The sequence below is a fragment of the Exophiala mesophila genome (genome assembly GCF_000836275.1).
Source record: "Exophiala mesophila strain CBS 40295 unplaced genomic scaffold supercont1.4, whole genome shotgun sequence".
In the NCBI taxonomy this organism is placed as follows: Eukaryota; Fungi; Ascomycota; class Eurotiomycetes; order Chaetothyriales; family Herpotrichiellaceae; genus Exophiala; species Exophiala mesophila.
Genome location: NW_015622507.1, coordinates 788,742 through 807,094, shown reverse-complemented (window position 1 = coordinate 807,094; position 18,353 = coordinate 788,742). Strand labels below are relative to the sequence as shown.

At 51.1% G+C, this 18,353-nt stretch overlaps 6 protein-coding genes across 6 annotated transcripts; 2 read left to right on the top strand and 4 right to left on the bottom strand.

Annotated features, from left to right (window-relative positions):
* The first annotated feature begins 1,656 nt into the window (after positions 1-1,656).
* Positions 1,657-5,002, top strand: PV10_05520 (uncharacterized protein). The gene is made up of 3 exons (XM_016370199.1): positions 1,657-1,892; positions 1,942-2,934; positions 3,002-5,002. The coding sequence occupies exons 1-3, from the start codon at positions 1,842-1,844 to the stop codon at positions 4,385-4,387; spliced, it is 2,430 nt and encodes an 809-aa protein (XP_016222492.1). The 5' UTR covers positions 1,657-1,841; the 3' UTR covers positions 4,388-5,002.
* On the bottom strand, positions 4,611-6,888 carry PV10_05519 (uncharacterized protein). Its single transcript, XM_016370198.1, has 6 exons — positions 6,392-6,888; positions 6,226-6,256; positions 6,129-6,142; positions 5,937-5,993; positions 5,225-5,863; positions 4,611-5,166 (listed from the first exon to the last, which is right to left on the bottom strand). The coding sequence occupies exons 1-6, from the start codon at positions 6,416-6,418 to the stop codon at positions 5,056-5,058; spliced, it is 879 nt and encodes a 292-aa protein (XP_016222491.1). The 5' UTR covers positions 6,419-6,888; the 3' UTR covers positions 4,611-5,055.
* Positions 6,889-8,318: 1,430 nt separating this feature from the next.
* PV10_05518 (uncharacterized protein) lies at positions 8,319-11,688 on the bottom strand (the record flags this gene model as incomplete). The annotated part of the gene is made up of 1 exon (XM_016370197.1): positions 8,319-11,688. One exon carries the CDS (start codon positions 11,686-11,688, stop codon positions 8,659-8,661), a length of 3,030 nt encoding a protein of 1,009 aa, XP_016222490.1. The 3' UTR covers positions 8,319-8,658.
* A 2,025-nt stretch (positions 11,689-13,713) lies between these two features.
* Positions 13,714-15,625, bottom strand: PV10_05517 (uncharacterized protein). The gene is made up of 3 exons (XM_016370196.1): positions 15,350-15,625; positions 15,147-15,303; positions 13,714-14,943 (listed from the first exon to the last, which is right to left on the bottom strand). The coding sequence occupies exons 1-3, from the start codon at positions 15,502-15,504 to the stop codon at positions 14,572-14,574; spliced, it is 684 nt and encodes a 227-aa protein (XP_016222489.1). The 5' UTR covers positions 15,505-15,625; the 3' UTR covers positions 13,714-14,571.
* Positions 15,626-15,860: 235 nt separating this feature from the next.
* Positions 15,861-17,105, top strand: PV10_05516 (uncharacterized protein). The gene is made up of 2 exons (XM_016370195.1): positions 15,861-15,984; positions 16,054-17,105. Exons 1-2 carry the CDS (start codon positions 15,923-15,925, stop codon positions 16,976-16,978), a joined length of 987 nt encoding a protein of 328 aa, XP_016222488.1. The 5' UTR covers positions 15,861-15,922; the 3' UTR covers positions 16,979-17,105.
* Positions 17,032-18,060, bottom strand: PV10_05515 (uncharacterized protein; the record flags this gene model as incomplete). The annotated part of the gene is made up of 2 exons (XM_016370194.1): positions 17,032-17,220; positions 17,278-18,060. The coding sequence occupies 2 exons, from the start codon at positions 18,058-18,060 to the stop codon at positions 17,182-17,184; spliced, it is 822 nt and encodes a 273-aa protein (XP_016222487.1). The 3' UTR covers positions 17,032-17,181.
* Positions 18,061-18,353: the final 293 nt, after the last annotated feature.

The following is an 18,353-nucleotide window of genomic DNA, read 5'->3' as shown; positions in this document are numbered from 1 at the left end:
AAGGATGTTAGTGAGTAAAAAATGTGGATGAGCTTTTGGGTCTGGATCTCTGAAGGAGGAACGTGGAAGAGATAAGTCTGAACTCGATAGATATCATCTCTGACATCAGGAGATCAACGTAGCCAGCGTAGGACATCTGCTGCTAGAGTTCCTAGCACCAGATGGCAAAGCTTGCAGGCTGGACGCACTGTCAATAGAGCAGTAGCAACCCAGCTTTCTTCGACGATCTCAACGCTGGTTTGCTCACGACTTCGAGTGATAGAAGAGTCTTCAGGTCACACGATTGGGATGATCACAAGCAGATATAGATCTGGGATCAAACCGCAGAGGGACGTGGGCATAACAGAGGGAACTTTTGATGACAGTGTCGAGGAAATCTCAACAGGATACAAGACTCACCAGCACTGCGGCCCTTGGGCGCGACAATAGCCATCCTCAGCAAGGAATGATGGATTCAGAAGAGATAAAGAGCGTGTTGAATCGTGATAGATAACGAGCGTTGGTATGATGAAGGGAATGTTGAAGGGGGAGAAGACAACAGAAGGAGAGGATATAGAGATTTTCCAAGCTAAGAAAAGAGAAAGAGAAAGACAAAGAGCACCTCGTGGCTGGGGGACCAGACAAGGAATAGCGCCGAGTCAACACAAGGGTGGGCGGACGCCCTGATCACTGAGGAGCAATGAAGCAAGACGACCAGGAAGGCGCTGGGGGGGGGGGGGTCTGCTGGGGAAAGAGCCTCAGGATGTCATGACGAGGGTGGGTCCCCTGACATGGAAGGAGCACGCAAGGCTCGAGGTCGATCGTTATACCAGTGACAGTGACAATCACTTCATCATGCCAAGGACAGCGACAGCGACAGCGGCTTTGGTCTGCCCGTCTCCGTCTCACCACGGACGTAATAGGCAAGGCTGTATACACAGCAACGTGGTATACACCTCTTGATTCGTGTCATTGAAGATGATGTTGAGAGAAACTTTCAAGGGCACCTGAAGCCTTGGGCAAACTTGGGCAAACTTCTTTTGATATTTCGTAATACAGCCGGGCTATGCTCTAGAGAGGACATGATCCCCCCGAACGAACCCCCTTTGATCCTTCGTAGTACCACTGGCGTATGCCCCTGAGAGGACATGCTTGCCCAAGGTTCCATTCTTTCCAATACGCACAGCAGGCACAGAGCAGGCGCTTGGCTTGAATCATCTCCAGCCCTTGGCTCATGCTGCAGCGAGCCTGCAGACTTTTTTTCTCTCGAACGCTGCCGAGTTGAGTTAGCTCCACCAACCTGAACTGCAGCACCTGCGACATTCCAGGCCTGGTCTGCATTCCGCTTGGCAGTAGTAAGATCTGTGACACATGTCCTCGGTCTCGATCTGAATTTGCAAGTGTAGACACCTTTTTGGCGGCTCAAAAGGTGAGTTGTCGAGGTTATGACATCCAAGAAGAGAGTTGAGTTTACTTGCTACAAGGCTACAGACGTTTTGGGATTGATGAACGACGTTGAAATGAGTGCATCCACAATTTATCCGAAAGTGGGACGCCTAACCAAAAAGCGTAAGGCGTGGTGTTTAGCGTAGACCAGGACGGAGTTATGATGTTCCGAATTTGTATCACATCCTGTCTCGCAAGGCTTCTGTTCATTCTCAGAGAAATACGCGTCGTTCAAGATCCTGCTCTTCAATCCACCTCTCGCTCACAAAGTGAGGAGACTTAATAATTGTTTGGAAGCAGGAGGAACTCATTTTCTGCAGGCACAAGTGAAAATTCGTGAGGCGAGGACGGGAATGTCCCTGGTCATGTGAACACAGCCCCGATTCAGGGACCAGCCAAACCCCTCGTTTTTCACAATGCCTTCACTGGCTCCCTACAGGAATGACATGAGTAATGTACTCCAACAGGTATGCATCTTTTCACCTGTCTGGTGATGTCTGTTAACCAACGCACAAGATTGTTACCTCCTCTTCCGAGGCTGACACTCTTGATCAATTGATCCCATATATCAAAGACTACAGCTATGGCAACAAAACATCGCACCTACTAGGCCAATTATCTGACCTTGCATCAGCACGCGAGGCTGAGATTGAGCAACAATGTAACACCAATCACCAGGACTTTGTCCAGTCGGTCAACCAACTCCTCCGCATCCGCGAGGGCACGGTAACTCTAACCAACGAGATTCTGGAGCTGAACCAATCAATTCAAACCAGCACAGAAAATCTCGTAGAGCAGAAAAAGGCCCTCGTGGAGTCCCGAGGTGTAAGACAGAACATCGACGAAGCTAGCCATGCACTGCAGGACTGTCTCGAAGTTCTTCGCCTCGCAAATCAGGTCCAGGAACTTCGCGACCAGAAGAAACACTATGCTGCACTACGAGCCTTGGACGAATTACAAACCGTCCATCTGCAGAGCGTCACGCAGTACAAGCTCAGCGAACTCATTCAGTCATCAGTTCCAGCCACTCAGAAATCGATTGCTGAAGCCGTCATGGCCGACCTCAACACGTGGCTCTTCCGTGTCCGCGAAATGTCGCAGTATCTGGGCGAGTTGTCATTCTACCATACCGACCTTCGGATCAAAAGGCAAAAGGAACGGGCCGAGAAGAATGCCTACTTAGCCAACTTCAAATTGAGTTCGGCAATCGAGCTCGTTGCCGACGAACGTGAAGAAGTCAATCTGCTCAAGAGCGAAGACCTCGAAGTCGATTTCAGCCCCTTATTCGAGGCTCTACATATTCATCGCTCACTTGGACAGATGGACAAGTTCAAAGCCGACTACGCTGCAAGTCGAAAGGGACAAAGAGATCTCCTTCTCCAGAACTCAATTTCATTGGTTGATGAGGAGATGGGTGATTTGCACACTCTCCTGGAAGACATCGCCGGGTTTGCCATTATGGAAACCGCAACGATGAAAAAGGTTCCTGACCTACGATCATCGACTGATGTGAGTGATATGCCCTTCGTATTCCCATAGATTAGTCCCTTGATCAACTGACACATATCGACATCAGGTCGAGGAACTATGGGACAGCTTGTGTCAAACAGCAATCAATCTGATGACCAAAGCACTATCTCAAGTGGACAACGCGGAGCATCTCCTGAAGATCAAGAACCTCGTTTCGCTCTTCATTCAGACCATGACGTCTTTCAACTTCAACACCAGTGCCATGTCCAATTTCGTGCTGGTTCTATTTGAGAAGTACGCGACTTTGCTCGAACATCGCTTCAGCGAGGATTTCGTCGAGATTGTGTCCACGGATGACTACATGCCAATGCCGATCCAGAACGCAGAAGAATTTGAAAAAGTCGTCAATGTCTCGTGGTATACTCCAGACCGGCCGATTCAGGAGATGACTTTCCCGACCGTGTTCCCCTTCTCGCAGATGTACCCACTATGCTGCATCGACATCCGCAACTTCCTCAACCAGTTCTACTTCTTCTCGTCGACCGATGATGCTCCGGGCCCGTTGGCATCCAAGATCGACTCTCAACTCTTAAGTTCCCTCGACGATCTCTTGACGACCAAGGTGTGCGCAAGTCTCATCTCAAGACTCTCGTCACAATACCTCGGGCAAATCGTGCAGATTCTCATCAATCTGTCGCACTTCACCACCGCATGTCGCGAACTCGAGACTCTGCTGACATCGGCGCGTTCCAACTCTGTCCACGCAGGGGGATCGTCGACGATCACACTACGGGCGACGTCGCAATTTTCCACACACCAGAAGACGGCAGAGAACCGCATCTTTGAACTGGTCAACAGCAAAGTGTCGGATCTGATTGAAACGGCCGAGTATGACTGGCTGTCGCGAGTGCCACCGAGTGAGCCGTCCAACTACATCCAGACTCTGACGCGATACCTGGCCAATATCATCAATTCCGTGCTGTTGTCATTGCCATCGTCACTCAAAGACTTGATGTTGTTCAATGCCATCTCGTACACGGCGTCGACGATCCTGTCGTTGCCGCTGTCTCCCACAGTGAACCGGATCACCACGCCGGCGGTGGCACAACTCGCTATGGACATTGCCCACTTCCAGGCATATGTCGACACGCTGCCCAACAACTTGATTCTGGTCGAGTCACTCGACGAGTTGGTGCAGACGGTGGCGCTGATGTCGACGGATCAGCCGGACGAATTCTACGATATTTCGCTACGTAACAAGAAATACCGCAACGTCGATCCGCTCAAGGGACCCCAGCTGCTCGAGAAGGTCGTCCACGTCCAGGTCAAGAGTCCAACACTCGCCGGCCCGGGCCATGATCGTGGGTCCAGTGCCAACAGTCCTGGTGGTGGCTTGCCTGCCTCGGGCGCTGCGGCCAATCAAGGCGGTTCCATGGGGAGAAACACGGCCAATACCTTTGCTGCGTTGCAGAATCGTTTCATCAACAGATGAGCTGGGAACCAGTCGGTTTGTCGTTTGCCGCTTCTCGAGGTTTGGGGCCAACGTGGTTAACAGTGTCTGTTGGACTGTGCGGGCTGTGATCGCAATCATGATTGGATCGGACTCGAGTGAATGTCTGTCACACCCGAGTGCTTCAAACCAGCGGTCAGAGGCGAAATGCCGAAGACAACAGGCGGACGTGCCATGGCGGGCCCTCTTGGAAGAAGATAGACAAATTATGGGGCACACATCAACCTTCATGTTGTGGGTTTTATCAATTCATGTACTTTGGTTTTTCGCAAAGTTAAGCATGCCTCTATTGAACATTGCGTGCAAGAACAGGATAATGTCAAGGCAAATCATGCACGTCATCATCGACCTGTGGTATCATTTCCCATTGTCACTCTTATATTGACCCTTTTCATCCTTTTGATTGCCGCGAAATTGGTCCGGCGCTTGTCCCGAATTCGGGGCATTTTCTGGCTGGGTTGGGGCCACATATATGAACTGAGGACTGAACTGTGGAGTTACCAAGCAAGCAAAGGGCGAAATAGAATCGAGAGACTCTCGGATCACGGGCTGACCTCTGCATCACCAGTCATCAGTTCAGTCAGGGCCTTCCATTCCTCTAGAGTTTCTTCCTCAATCTTGAATTCGGCTGTGGGTAGATCATGTAGCGCCTAGCCAGGCCCATAACCTTGTTCATTGACCTGCTCTCGGCCAGCCGTTCCCGGCCTGGCCCCGCCGTATCCTTGGCTTTGGGGCCGTTGCCCCGGAATGTTGGAGTACATCTAGCAGAACAAGTCAACGATTGATTGCAATGGAGTATGATGTGGTTCCAAGACGTACCTGTTGTGCGCCAGCACCAAACTGACCTGGTGCATAAGGGTTGTAGAGTTCACCTCCGCCAAACATCTGCTGTGGTTGTCCGTATCCTTGGCTGGGATCTTGTTGGGCATCGCCGCCCATATGGGCGGGGTACATTTGGGATCTGCCGTATTGATTGTCTGGAGGCCCCATGTTGCCATGTTGCAAACCGTAGTCGGGCGGTGGCATCTGCTGTTGGGGTTGCTGGGGGACCTGGGCGGGCGCCGCTTGACCACTGGTGGTTGGCCGTTTCGAAGAGCCACCGTGTCCAGCGCCTTCCTCTCGAGGGACAATGTCAATCAAGAAATCAAACATGTCACTCTTTGCGAGGGCAGCAGCGATATCACTTCTCTGCAATGTCCTTCTTTTATTGTCCTCGGCGTGGATCCATGCACGCATGGTCAACTCTGTGATGAAGATATCGCACCCTTTGGCGAATAAGATAGGTGCCTCGGCGGAAATCATTTTGACTTCGGGGTCGGCCTTCATGACCTTCTTGATACGGGCAAGTGGCAGCTGATGAATCTTGAAGTCGTGGGTATCGGTTTCGAGGTGGTTGATGGTCTGTTGCCAATAGGTGGCAAGGATCTCACGAGAGGGGCCCGTCAGGCCTTGATTAATCTTAGTTGAGATGGTCAGTATCCCTCGAAGCATGGGAGCACATGGGCAAAGTGACATGTGGGTGCATTCTTACATTTGACCATAATCCAGAGTAAAGTTCAGTATGTGGAACGTAGCCTTGAGCGGATAACTGTTATTGAATCAAGTCAGCAATAGATCTCGTGCCCTCTGGTGAGGATGCAGAAGAATCTTCAATTGACAAGATCATGCGAAAACCATCGGCGCCTCATTCGGCTCGATCATACAGGGGAGGAGATGAACATACAGCAGCGCTTGCACCTGAAAGGCAAAGCGAGTTAGTTATTTACTTTGTCTGGCGCAGCTTGCGAAAGAAACAAGCGCATTGTTGAGAGAAGACATACCATAATGACCACCGGATGAGATATCGTAGACCTAAAACACGCGCGGCAATTAGAATGATTGTCTTTGAGCCTAGAGTGTGCACCAAACGTCTCGACCCAGATGTATTCGAGAGACCTCGAGTCGGCGGACGAGGACTAGGAACGCGCGGAGAGGTAGTTGACTCACTGGAGCACCTGGTTTATTCTCTGTCATGACTGCGGCGGGTGAATTGTCACCAGTGTTGATGTGATGCTAAAAGATCTGCTGGAAGATCGAGCTGTGTGGCCCAAATGCAAGTGGGCGGGCTGGAGCTGGTTGATGCGCAGATGGACCAAATGTGTTACAAATAATCGACAATGACTGGCGCAAGGGAATCGGCGAGGGAGTGACGTTGATAATGATGAAGTCGAGGACAAAGTCGGTGTAGATGATGCAGGATGTGATGTGATGTAAGTGGGCAGGGTTGGTAGAGTGGGAAGTCGCGGTGCAGGAACTGGTGAATGGGAAGGAATGAGCTGTGGGAGGCTGGGAAAGGCGGGCGGCGGAGAAGGTGAAGGTGGTGGTGGTGGTGGTGGTGGAGATCTTGGTGGTGGAATTTGGAGAGGCACGAGAGGAGGGAGGTCAAAGAGTACTCCGTAGGCAATAATAATAATAGTAAGAAGAGGAGAGAGGAAAAGAGAGAGAGAGAGCGAGAGACAGAGGAATAGGCGGGGTTCGGCATTGCTTTTTACGGCCGTCATGGATCATGGGCTTGTCTGTGCTCGAGGTCTAAAAGGTGAACCCATCGAACATCAGTGCGCACTTACTTACTTCCTCGAGCTCCGTCATCACCTGTTCCTTTGCGGACTTGACTAGGATGCAACCTTGGGACCGTGGTTGTTTAGATGGCTCGGATGAATATGATTAGGACTTTGTTGTCCGAGACTCGAGCTACCTAACTGGGGCCCCCGGACTACCGAATGCCGTAGTATGTTGCTGTGGACATGTTGCCTGCTACTACTAACACTTGAGTGATGTGAACAGTTCTCGTTGTTGTGTACAACTACTAAACCGGTGATGTTGACCTTGGAATCCGCCAGCCTTGTGCATCATCAGTCAATCAGCGTCTTCTGTTGGATCAAGCTCTATGAGTGGTTGCTCCATCGCCCCATCAGTGCATCACTTTAATCGTTATCCAGGAACCCTGATGATCGGATTCGTTGGGCGTGATAATGTGATTCTTCAGGTATGCTTTCCCGCTCCAGGCGACACGGGCCACCAGCGAATAGGTGCTCTGCCGGTCAATAAATGACGCCGACTGGTCAGGAACAAGTCAAGACTTTCTCTGGTCAAGTATCATATTATACGGGAGCATTCCACCCATTGTTGTTGTTTCCTTGTGCTGTGTCTTACATGTCGTCAGAGTCATCATGTCTGGTACTCGACCGCTGGCAATGCGTTGGTAGTCAACCATGTTACTTTCATTGTAGGTCATGATCAAATCACAGCGCCTAATGCCTCCTGTCAATCACATTCCACCACTCCAAGGCGCCAAAACGGGGGTCGTCGTTGAGGTCCCAGTTCTGTGGCCGTCCAAATACAAGCTGAGGGAGATCTTCTTCGAGCTGAATCCAGGACAGCATCCATGATGCACTTGCGCTTCACTTCCAATATTCCTGCATCATCATCTAAGGTCGCTGATGCCATAATGAGACAAGTCAAGGCGAAACTCGGTGAGATTGGGCATCAACATGCACAATCCTGCCTTAACCCGCCCCGGTCCCTGGGGATGCGTTGGCAATCAAAGCTTTTTCATGGCACGTGTCGACCTCGATCAGAGATGGCTGTGAATAGCGATCTCGTCCAGCGAGACCATCGCACCCTTCCTACAGATCTGGGAATCCAAATATCGACAGCAGGCGACTAAATGGTCATATCTCATGGCAATCGCTGAGTGCGTTGCAGTACTATAGACGCTAGAAAATCCTCCGTATTGTACAGTCGAGTTTGGTAGACGCTCAAATGATGCAACCAGACCCCTTTATCACCGGTGCGTATATGCCAACCATCGCTCAAATAGATGGATCATGCCCTTCATTTCTGTTTCTGCGTCGCCATATTGCTGTTCCGAACATAGCAACGCTTCGTAAGTAGTCATCCTGGTGTGTCTCATGCCGATATGCCATGGAAATGCCCGTGAACAAGTGAACAACACTCCCGCGACGTCTATCCGTCGGCAGATCAAAAGTCTCTGGTGGAGAGTCACTTCTGTGCTCACTATCCAAGATTTGCCCTCCGTCTGTGTCTTCTGTCATTAGAAGGCTTGCCTCCACCAGCCTCGAAACGCCATTTGTGTTGCACCGTAATGTAAATAATGTGATATACAGCACAGCTCTAGTGAGGAGCTGTTCAAAATGCCGCGATGTTTACTGCTCGACATTGTTTATTACCCTAAGCCCCATCAACCACTGAAATTAATGTGCTCTGGATGATTTCGCGGGGGGAGGGTGTGGGTTTCTTGGTCTGAAAAATGTTCCTGGCTTCTCTTTCTTCAGCCTCTCTTTTGAGCGTGCATTGTCGAGCTGGTCCTCGACCGTCTTTGCGGCTGGGGAACTGCCGATCCCTAGCCCAAGCCCGAGTAAATTCTTGCCCAGACCGTCTTTGACCTTCTGGTTTTGCATGTCATTCGCAATTCGCATGCTTCTTTTTCGCTCCACTTTGGCTTGGTACTCCTCGATGTAAAGAACAGAGTTCTTGCGTCGTGGAAGACTATCACCCTTGGTCAGGGCTCTCCACGCCCTGAGGCTCACCGTCTTGGTGCGAGAGACAGCCGGCCCCGATGTTGCTGATCCAGACTGAGTTGGCGCCGAAAAACTCTCTACCGTAGACCCTGCCATGGGACTGGCTGAAGCGAGCGATGAACTTCCGGTCGAACGATGCCGTCGATGCATGGTCGTGTCGCTCCCACTTCTGCAGTGACCGTCGCAATACACCTTGGACTCCTTTTTCGCCCGATTGGGACTCAACAGATCCTGAGGCGTCGGCAATTCGACCGCTGGTGCTGCTGAACGGCTCACGTCCTTGGCACCAAGTGCGAGCAACTCAACCGCTTTCTGCAGGTCAATGCCGGATCCTGAATCACACATGGCCAACGCCTTACGAGCTCTCGTCTCTTCAAATCCTAGCTCGCGGACCAGCAAATCCATCGCCTTGTCCACTGGATCCACGATATCGGATCGCAGTGCTGCTGCCCGTTCCGTCCGTTGAAAAGGTACCTTCGGCCCAGGTGCAGCATACTGCACAGGGAACAATGTCGCCCCAAGCTTTGCGCTCAGAGTCGAAGTTGTCCCTAATCCATAAAATACAGAGGGATCGGCCGTTGGCGAGGTTGGGAACATGCTGGAGTTCCGATTCGTCGCACTCAGAGGATCACAGTCCGGACGAATTTCGATAGGGGGACTGAGTGTGACTGCAGTAGACATCGGCCTTCGCCGAGGGTTAGAAGTGTTTATACGCAGTGACTGCACCTTGTTGACGCCGTAATCAGGTTCATGTGCGAGGCCAAAATCATGGCCGTCCAGAGATTTGGTTGGTCTATGAACCGGCATGCGTACCATCGAGAACCTGGCTGCTTTAGCCTTGGCCTCTTCTAGCACCCGATCTTGATACACTTGTGAAATGGCATCCAGGACGAATTTCGCGCGCGATTGTCCCGGGGGGAGCAGGGGCCATGCTCGTGTGAGTCCGAGAAGTCTGGCTTGATCGAAGGATCCGGAAGCAACCGAGAGGACTGTCTGTGGACCGAGACACAGCAGATATGACGTCCACTCAACCAGGTGCTCCTCCTCTGATGTGTTGTGTATCAACTGCCAGTTGTCAAACACACCAACATCCCTAGCCTCGGCCACACGTCCATGGAATCCAGCTACCAGGGTCTGCAAGCATTGCCACATTTCACTCAGATCCTCCAGTTCTTGAGTTTTCAGGCCAACACCATTGCCGCCTCCGAAATTTGCACTAATTTGCTTGTTGCCAGCAGCTCTGGAACCGTTCAGCCAGTCGATCTGTAATTGGATCGAGCCTGTTTGACCCGTCGATGGCCCAAAAAGATTGCAAAAGCTCCAAATTCTCCATATCGCGTTGTCGAGATCCTTCTGGCGGGTCGGATCTCGGCCCTCGAGTCCCAGGATGGTTCGATCTTTGGCGAAAGAGGCACAATGTTCCAGGAAAAGAGATTTCAGGGCAGTCAGAGTACTGTAGTGATGCCAGTAGTCCTTCATCCTAAATTCTTGTGAGGGTTGGCTGCGTTGCAGGCTGTGTCGAAATTCCCAGGCTGCACGAGAGTGACTGAACAGGACATGTTCGACCAGTCTTGACTGATTGCGTTGAAATGTCCTCTGGAAACCTTTACTGACCAATGAAGCGGACTTTAAATCTTGGAATGAATCTAGATTCTTCATGACATGAAAGATGACATTCTCTGCTGTGGTAACATTGATGTGATCGTGCTTTTTTGGTAGACGGACGCGCATGACCTGGTGCGATGGGAGCGAATTGGGTGAGAGTACCACGGTTTGTGCGCCTGATCGATGTCTGGGGTCAAGGCCGTGTGGTACACGTTGGACTGCAGCCTCGGAAGCAGAACGCTTTCGTTCATGCAATTTTGAATGCGCATTTGTTCGTCGTGCTTCCCGCACAGCTTTGGGGGTCCAGGCTGGTAGTTCTGACAAGACCTGGCCGCTTGAAGCTCTTCTGCTCAAGACTGTTCTCTCAGGGTGAGATGTATTTCCAGTAGCGGCCATCGGCGTTGAAGCTGGTGCTTTGGACCTTGGTGGTCTTGAAGACGATTCGGCCAGTTCCTTTGGAGATAACAAATTGGGGACTGACAAGGATGGAGCAAACCTATCCCCAGGTCCTGGGGGAAGAGGCTTGTCCAGATTTAGTGGCAGGTGGGCAGCTGAACGAGAGGGTTGGGAGGATTTGCGACCAGGAAAATTGACATGTGACTGTCCTTTGGCGACCTGTGGCACCAGGGGCTTTCTAGGCTTTGATGTCAAGAACAAGTCGCCTCCAGTCTGAGAAATGGCCGACACAGGTTCTTGTATATAACTCGAGCTGGATGACTTGCGGGTGACGAGTGGGGAGAAGTCGCTGTCACCACGGCTGACTTGAGAGTATTGGGATGAGCCCGTCGAGTCGTTTCTGGTTATATCGAGGCGTAGCCTCTGTTGCCGCGGTTCATGTGAACCTGGAGCGGCAGCAAGAGCTTTGGAGGCGAGGGGATCGCTCACGAGAGTGGATACACGGGACACGGACGATTGAGCATCTTCTGCTGCGGTGTAGTTTTGGAAGTGGTGAAATAGATCAGAGAATGATTCTGGATCGATGTGAGAAATGTCTGGTAGGGCAAGGGACGGATTGTCGGCGGTTGAGTCGTCGGTATTGTGTCGTCGAAATAGAAATGATGAGCGGTCCTTGCTTCCCAGGCGCAAGATGGAAGTCATTCTGGAAGGGAAGTTGGCAGGTTGGATGCCGGCCCGTGCAGAAGGGCACAGACAGCAGTTGCACCCCTGCCACAGTTTGAAGGTTGCTTCAGAATTCCAGGCTCAGAGTTCCCTGCCAATATTCAATATCCCAGCGCATTGCGTAAGAATTGAGCCTGTGCACCAAGCAGAGTTGATGATGAAGTCAAAGAGACTGGAAGATCAAGTCAGTAAACAGTCTGGGGGAGTGTTGACCCAAGACTTGGAAGTCCCGATCTGATCATTGCTCGATTTGTCGGTGGTTGGGTCCTTATTGCAAGCAACCCGGATTATAGCCAGTCTGCCAGCCAGTCTGCCAGCCAGTCACCGCAGTATGGCCGAAGATACTGGCCAACCAGACTGGGATTGCAAAGCCCATATGCGTAGCAAAGCTGGACAGGGGTGCTTTGGGGCTCGTCCCAGTGGCGCATACTAAAGATAACCAAACCAAAGGGGCGAAGTACAAATTGCAGGGGTCTTTGATTGGGGGATTCATGGTGCGGTTGGCCTTGTGTGGCCTTGCCACGACCAAGCATCGACCGGGCACTATGGATGGAGTAGGCATAGGGCTGTGGGCAAAGGCTATGGGTGCTACTGGGCACTGGGCACTGGCAGTGACTGGGCACTCCAGGGTTTACCTGTACGGAGTAGAGGTGCCGTGGGTGCCTCTGCGGCGCCATCCTGCGGGGGGTCTCGCGAGGGGTGGCCGCCTCTAACTCGGTGAGTATCGTAGTCGCACCAGTGGGCACTGAACACTAAACACTACTCCATAGGCCCTGGTCAACCCTGGTGGAGGGGCACTGGTGGCTACGCTAAAAGGCCTGGTGGACCGCAGCATTGGTGCTCATTCAATCCCATTGTGCCAGGCGGTCCCCTTGACCCACGCCAGCCTGTGGCAGGAAACACGAGATCTGCGAGACTCTCTGGATAATTCTGGTACAATGCCACGACTTGGTTCCTAATGATCAACAATAACGATCTCCGGTGGGCTTGAACAATGTCTTACCTAACATTCGGCCCTCGAGATCTGAGAGCCACAAGAGCTTACCACGTAGTCTCGACTCTCGAGTGACTGTCAACGCAGGGCAGGACATGCGAGGCTCGAGCTCAACGCAGAAGAGTGATTCGTGGTGATTCAGCCATATCGAGCTGGCAACCATCAACCTTGGCCTGAGTTGGCATTTACAAACGAGTCTCATTGACCGTTTGATTGACCTGATTTCTGCTTTCGGCACCATGTTGGACCTGCCTGGCGCTCTTGGTGCCACGAGGAATCGGCCACTCTGCAGACCTATGCCCTGGTGGACATCATCTGACATTATGCCCTGCCGAGACCCGAAGCGAAGTGAACAGGACCTTCCCCTGGCATGAGGTTGATTTGTTTAGGAATCCTCCACACATAAGGTTCTGGGGTTTTGGTCACTTCGGCTGGCTCCTACAGGACAGTAGTACTTCCCTTTCGACCACTTCCAAGATCACTCCCATTTTTACTCGTACGGAGTAGAGACTTATAACATGTATACATAACGAGAATGAGAAGCATTCTGATAGAATTCTGACGGCGGAATTTGCCGTAGAGTGCAGAATGTGCACCTTTGCACCTTTGCTATTTCTCGCCAGCTGTGACATGGTGGCGTTTGTAGTGCGATTTGGTTCCATCTCGAGACCAAAGTCCTGACCACGAGTTTGAGCCAATTCCTCCAGTGATAAATTTCGGGGGTTGACATAGTGCTGACATGACTGGTCAAGTGTCGTTCATCAAAACATGCGTTGTACTGTACCCGCAACTTGACGTACATTTCCTCCTGACTCGTGATAATTGCTTCTGCAAGAACAGTCACCGCCATCACTATCATGTCTCGTGTGAACGTTGTGGCAAAGCTCTTGTTTGGTTGTACCATTTCCTCTAAAAGCCACCAAGGTCTAGACTTTCCCGGATGTTCGGTAATGCGGCGCCCCATCTTTATTATTGGGTATTGAATTACCTCTAGAAGGAGCGGGCTCTCTCTCAGCACTACTCCGTACACAGACTATCGTGATTCCGTGGACGATGCGAGCAACGTCATTGAGACATCCCAACTGATAATTCGGGTCATGAAATCTCTTATCAAATTGATCAGCCTCACCAGGGCTCATCGGATCCCAAGGTGTATGCCTGCAATGATTACACATAATCTCCGTAGCCCCTGACTAGCCAGCACACACGAATTTGTCGTTTTGCTACCAAGTAAACAACATGCTTGCCTCCAGCTACTGAAGACCCGGAGCTCAGCTGGACTCTGCCGCTTGACCTCCCGGTTGCCAATTAAGTATTAGGCACTCGAACGAGCGACCTTATTGTAAGTTGTGGCCGATCTCCAGATGCAACTTGCCCGAGGACTTTGGCCTTTTCCAGATTCGAGACAATTTCGCTGCATAGTTCATGTAGACTACGCTCACCGCCGGAGCGCCACAGGAATTTTCTGAATGACAGGTGGTGATATCGACATATGAGGGTGACACGACCGGAATTGATCTGTCTGTTGCTTCTGCAAGCCCTTGCTCAGCTGCTGCTGAGCTGCCTCAGAGCTTGCTATCAATCGCTCGTGTCCCGGACATCCGGGAATGAGGCCCTGAACCACTCGTTGGCGTGAACAAAGTTCAAGGTGGTGGGTGATGATAGAACGCGTTGAGCCCTCCATCATGCTTTCGACAGCACCTGCCAATGTCTATCCCAGTGAGGACTGGGTTCGGGTTCTGATTTGGACCACTGTTCCATGAAATCAGAATCCAATGATCGTGATATGGTGTATATCGACCGAGGGGTGAAACGATCACACGAGGAGGTTGTGTGGCACTCGCCATGTGAGTGACCTTGACAATCCCTCACGGCCGTTTCCTCTTGGCAAGAACTTTCTTGTAGTGTTCTTTCTTGCCACTGGTCTTTGCGGCTTGGATTTCACCATACTTCCGCTTGAAGCGGCCGTTCTGACGCTCGGTGTTCATGGCTTCCTCGACGAATGTCTTTGCCCGGTCCTTCTTGTTGATCCTCGAGCTGAAATATTCCGTAGGTCCCTCAATGACCGTACCAGTTTGTGAGAATGTCGGTATTTTACCCTTGCGGTTGTTCTTCTTGTAATGTCGGTGTGGGTCAAGGACGGATCTCATCTCAATCAGTTGTAAGTCTCGCTTGAGCTGGGGTGTGACATCGGTTTTCGGAAGACCAAACCAGTCAGGGCCCGCAGAGGATTGGTCGTTCTGTTTGTCATCAGCTAGGGATTTCATTTGGTGAGGCTTAAAAAGATGGGATGATTGTGTGAAGAGTCAGAGTAACTATGAAAAAAATGCTTTCATGGAGGCAGGGCAGGCCAGAATGGCATGCTGATCTGCGTCAAGAAGAATATTGGAATATATTTTCCTCATGTAAAGAAGGGTGGTGGTGGAATTGTGTCTCGACTTACAATTTTTTTCGACTTCTGCGGGAATTCGACAGGGGGTAAAGAGGTAGAGGTATCCTGCTGTGCTGAGGCTGTCAAGGCTTTGGGGTCGATTTGAGCAACACCATTGTCATCCTTTAGATAACCAGCCCCATCGAGTCCGTGGCGCAACTTTGGAAATCTGCATTGGTTAACGTTGAGTTGGGAGATATCATTCGGAGACATACGGCTTCCTAGCCTTCGATTTGGCCACATTAGACTCTAGACTGATCTCATCTTCAGTGGCCACAGTCGAAAGCTGTCCAACTTTCTCCCGCAGTCTGCTTTCCGCTTGGCTCAGAAGTTGATCAATTTCAACATCGGTTAAGACGTCGGTCGCCATCGTGCAAGGCGTATTGAAATTACATGCACTGAGTTCGTTGAATCATGGCCGGTATGGGATATTCCAAATCCTCCCAGACAGCAGAACTCGTCGAAGAACTTGCACTCGAACATGAATGTTGAGCAGCGTTGGAAAATTGCTCCAGATTGAAAAAGATTTAGAGAACCACTCACCGCGGGCTGGCGAGGAAGGTTTACCGGACAGATCCCCAGCCTTGTATTCTCCACAACCCGACAAGGCTGCAAAAGCCTGCCCAATTGGCGGTCAGACGATAAGCGATAAAGATTGGCTTGGCACGCTGGCACGATTTTCTGTGAGGCAGGACAACTTTTTTTGCCTGCGACGCTGCATCTTTGAAGGCTTTGACCCAAATCTGACCTTGCTCGGACACAATCACTGTATCCGACAAGATCTCAACATGTCTTCAGACGAGATTGTTTGGCAGGTCATTAATCAGCAGTTTTGTTCATACAAACTCAAGTAAGTGCATGCCTTTCCGACTTTTGCACCCCTCTTCAGAGACTTTCCTAACATTTGGTTTCCCCACAGGCTCAGTACCAAAGAACAGAATTTCTGCCGCAATGAATACAACTTGACAGGGTTCTGCAATCGACAGTCATGTCCTTTAGCGAACTCTAGATATGCCACTGTCCGGCCAGACCCAGAAACAGGCGCTCTCTGCCTCTTCATCAAGACGCCGGAACGGACACACTTGCCCTCGAAATGGTGGGAGAAGATACGACTTCCCAACAATTATGAAAAAGCCCTTGCACAAATCGATGAGAAACTGGTCTACTGGCCAAAGTTCTACGTCCACAAGTGTAAGCAGAGACTTACACGACTGACTCAAGTGGCCATTCGTCAACGACGCATTGCAAAGGAAGAAGCCAGACTGGGCGAAACACTCGTCCCGAGACTTGCTCCCAAGATCCGACGAAGAGAAGAGACTAGAGAAAGAAAGGCCGAGAGCGCAGCCAAGGTTGAAAGAGCCATTGAGCGAGAACTTATTGATCGATTAAGAAGTGGTGCTTATGGCGACCGCCCCATCAATGTGGAAGAAAACGTATGGAAGAAAGTTCTTCGCGGGCTAGAACGGGCAGAAAAGGGCGAAGAGCTCGAAGATGACGAGGAAGAAATAGAGAACGAAGCAGAGGGCGAGGTCGAGTATGTTTCTGACCTCGAAGAAAGCGAAGGTGAAGGCGAAGCTGAAATGGAGGACTTTGACGATTGGTTGGGAGGAGAAAGTATGGATGACGAGGATGACTCTGAAGACTCTGAAGACTCAGACGGTGGTGACGGGTCAGAGGATAGTGAGGACAGCAGCGGAGACGACAGCGAGGCCGCAGGTACTGGAGCTGGAAAGAAGAGGAAGCGGACCGCACCAGCACCCAAGCCAAGGAAGAAAGCAGCTCCTCAGCTGGAGATTGAGTACGAAACCAGTCTACCACAAAAGGAGCTCAATGTTGCATACTGAGAGGACGGGTGTTCATGAGGCGTGGCACAATTATCACGATTTCACATTCATGCCTCTCATAACTGCTGTTTATTACTGGGCGTATAGCAGGCCGTCAAGTTGCTGGCAAAATCGAAATGAATAATGATGTACAATCAAACCTGTGTTCCTAGTCCTTACGCGTAAGCACCTTGGTCATGTTGATTCTTCATAGCTCGCGTAAATCAAGCTTTGGTCGCAGTCCCTTTGACATATCTAAGCACCTAGACGACGAATAGATTAATACAGTCTTGAGATAGGAGAAGAGGTAGTGAACAAACCTCGTGTCCCTTATGGTCACCAACGGTTGTGACCTTTTTGTCAGCCCAACCACCCATGCCCAGGACAAGCTTGTCCACTTTGCCCTTGAGCTGACACCCACCGGCAAAGGCTGGCCATACCAAGTTCAGCGCTGAGGCGTAAAGAACGGTGATGGGGTCCGAGTTGCTCTCGACATGCTCAAAGAACAAGAATTGACCGCCAGGCTTCAGAAGCCCCTGGACAATGGCCAATGTGGAGGCGAGTTGAGACTGCTGGCTTGAACACAGAGCTTTGACCACGACAATGGTGTCGAAAACACCATCCTTAGGCAAGGAGGTTGAAGTTCCGGAGATCAAATTGGCACGTTTGAGGGCAGGGAGGAGAGTCCCCGGTTCAGCACCAGCTTCCAGCGCGTGAAATTTGCTGCGTAGTCCATTCTTGTCGGCGGCCTCGAGTAGTTTGGGGTGCAGAAACACATTGGGTTCAGCCGCCCACAGGGTTTCAATCTGTCGAGGATTGTAATGATACATCTGATCACCGGCTCCAGGGCCCAACTCGAGGACTTTGCCGCGGGCCCGAGACAGAAGGTCATGAATTTCGGTCATTTGGACCTTGTCCGCAGCCATTTTGGGACCCACAACGGTCCAGAAGCTCTCGAACCATTTGGATCGAAATGAAGACGGCGAAGTTAAGAGGAGAAGAGGATGGGCGGCCAATGTGATGGGTAGATAGATGATGCAGATGATGAGAAGGAGCAGAGGCCCCGCATAGTCCTGAAGACGATCGCGTAGAGATACACCCATGGCAACAGGTTGAACACCAAAGGGAAGAGTGTGAGGGTGATGGGAGGAGACAGGATGTTCTGATTCTTTGTAAAGAGGATGAGTGTAAAAGCTATATATCTTTGGTCACGGGGCACACATTTTAGCTAGACATGACTGAAGTTTATGCCTTAAGCCCAGACGGAGATGCCAGCTTAGAAGAGGATACGATATTCATCAGGCTTTGACAGCAGCCCCAGCCAGAGACAGGCGCAGTGGTCTTCTGTCATTGACTCTTGGTGAGGTGAGGGGTGTATGGAGACAGGAAGCTAAAA

Bases quoted from the DNA above. Each gene is read 5' to 3' on its own strand.
- PV10_05516 (XM_016370195.1), top strand. From the start codon at position 15,923: ATGTCTTCAGACGAGATTGTTTGGCAGGTCATTAATCAGCAGTTTTGT. The intron at 15,985-16,053 runs GTAAGTGCATGC...GTTTCCCCACAG, and splicing joins TTTTGTTCATACAAACTCAA to GCTCAGTACCAAAGAACAGA.
- PV10_05519 (XM_016370198.1), bottom strand. From the start codon at position 6,418: ATGACAGAGAATAAACCAGGTGCTCCA. The intron at 6,257-6,391 runs GTGAGTCAACTA...CGCGTGTTTTAG, and splicing joins AGAATAAACCAGGTGCTCCA to GTCTACGATATCTCATCCGG. The intron at 5,167-5,224 runs GTACGTCTTGGA...TTGTTCTGCTAG, and splicing joins TTGGTGCTGGCGCACAACAG to ATGTACTCCAACATTCCGGG.
- PV10_05517 (XM_016370196.1), bottom strand. From the start codon at position 15,504: ATGGCGACCGACGTCTTAACCGATGTTGAAATTGATCAACTTCTGAGC. The intron at 15,304-15,349 runs GTATGTCTCCGA...TAACCAATGCAG, and splicing joins AAATCGAAGGCTAGGAAGCC to ATTTCCAAAGTTGCGCCACG. The intron at 14,944-15,146 runs GTAAGTCGAGAC...GATGACAAACAG, and splicing joins CGCAGAAGTCGAAAAAAATT to AACGACCAATCCTCTGCGGG.
- PV10_05520 (XM_016370199.1), top strand. From the start codon at position 1,842: ATGCCTTCACTGGCTCCCTACAGGAATGACATGAGTAATGTACTCCAA. The intron at 1,893-1,941 runs GTATGCATCTTT...CCAACGCACAAG, and splicing joins TGAGTAATGTACTCCAACAG to ATTGTTACCTCCTCTTCCGA. The intron at 2,935-3,001 runs GTGAGTGATATG...TATCGACATCAG, and splicing joins ACCTACGATCATCGACTGAT to GTCGAGGAACTATGGGACAG.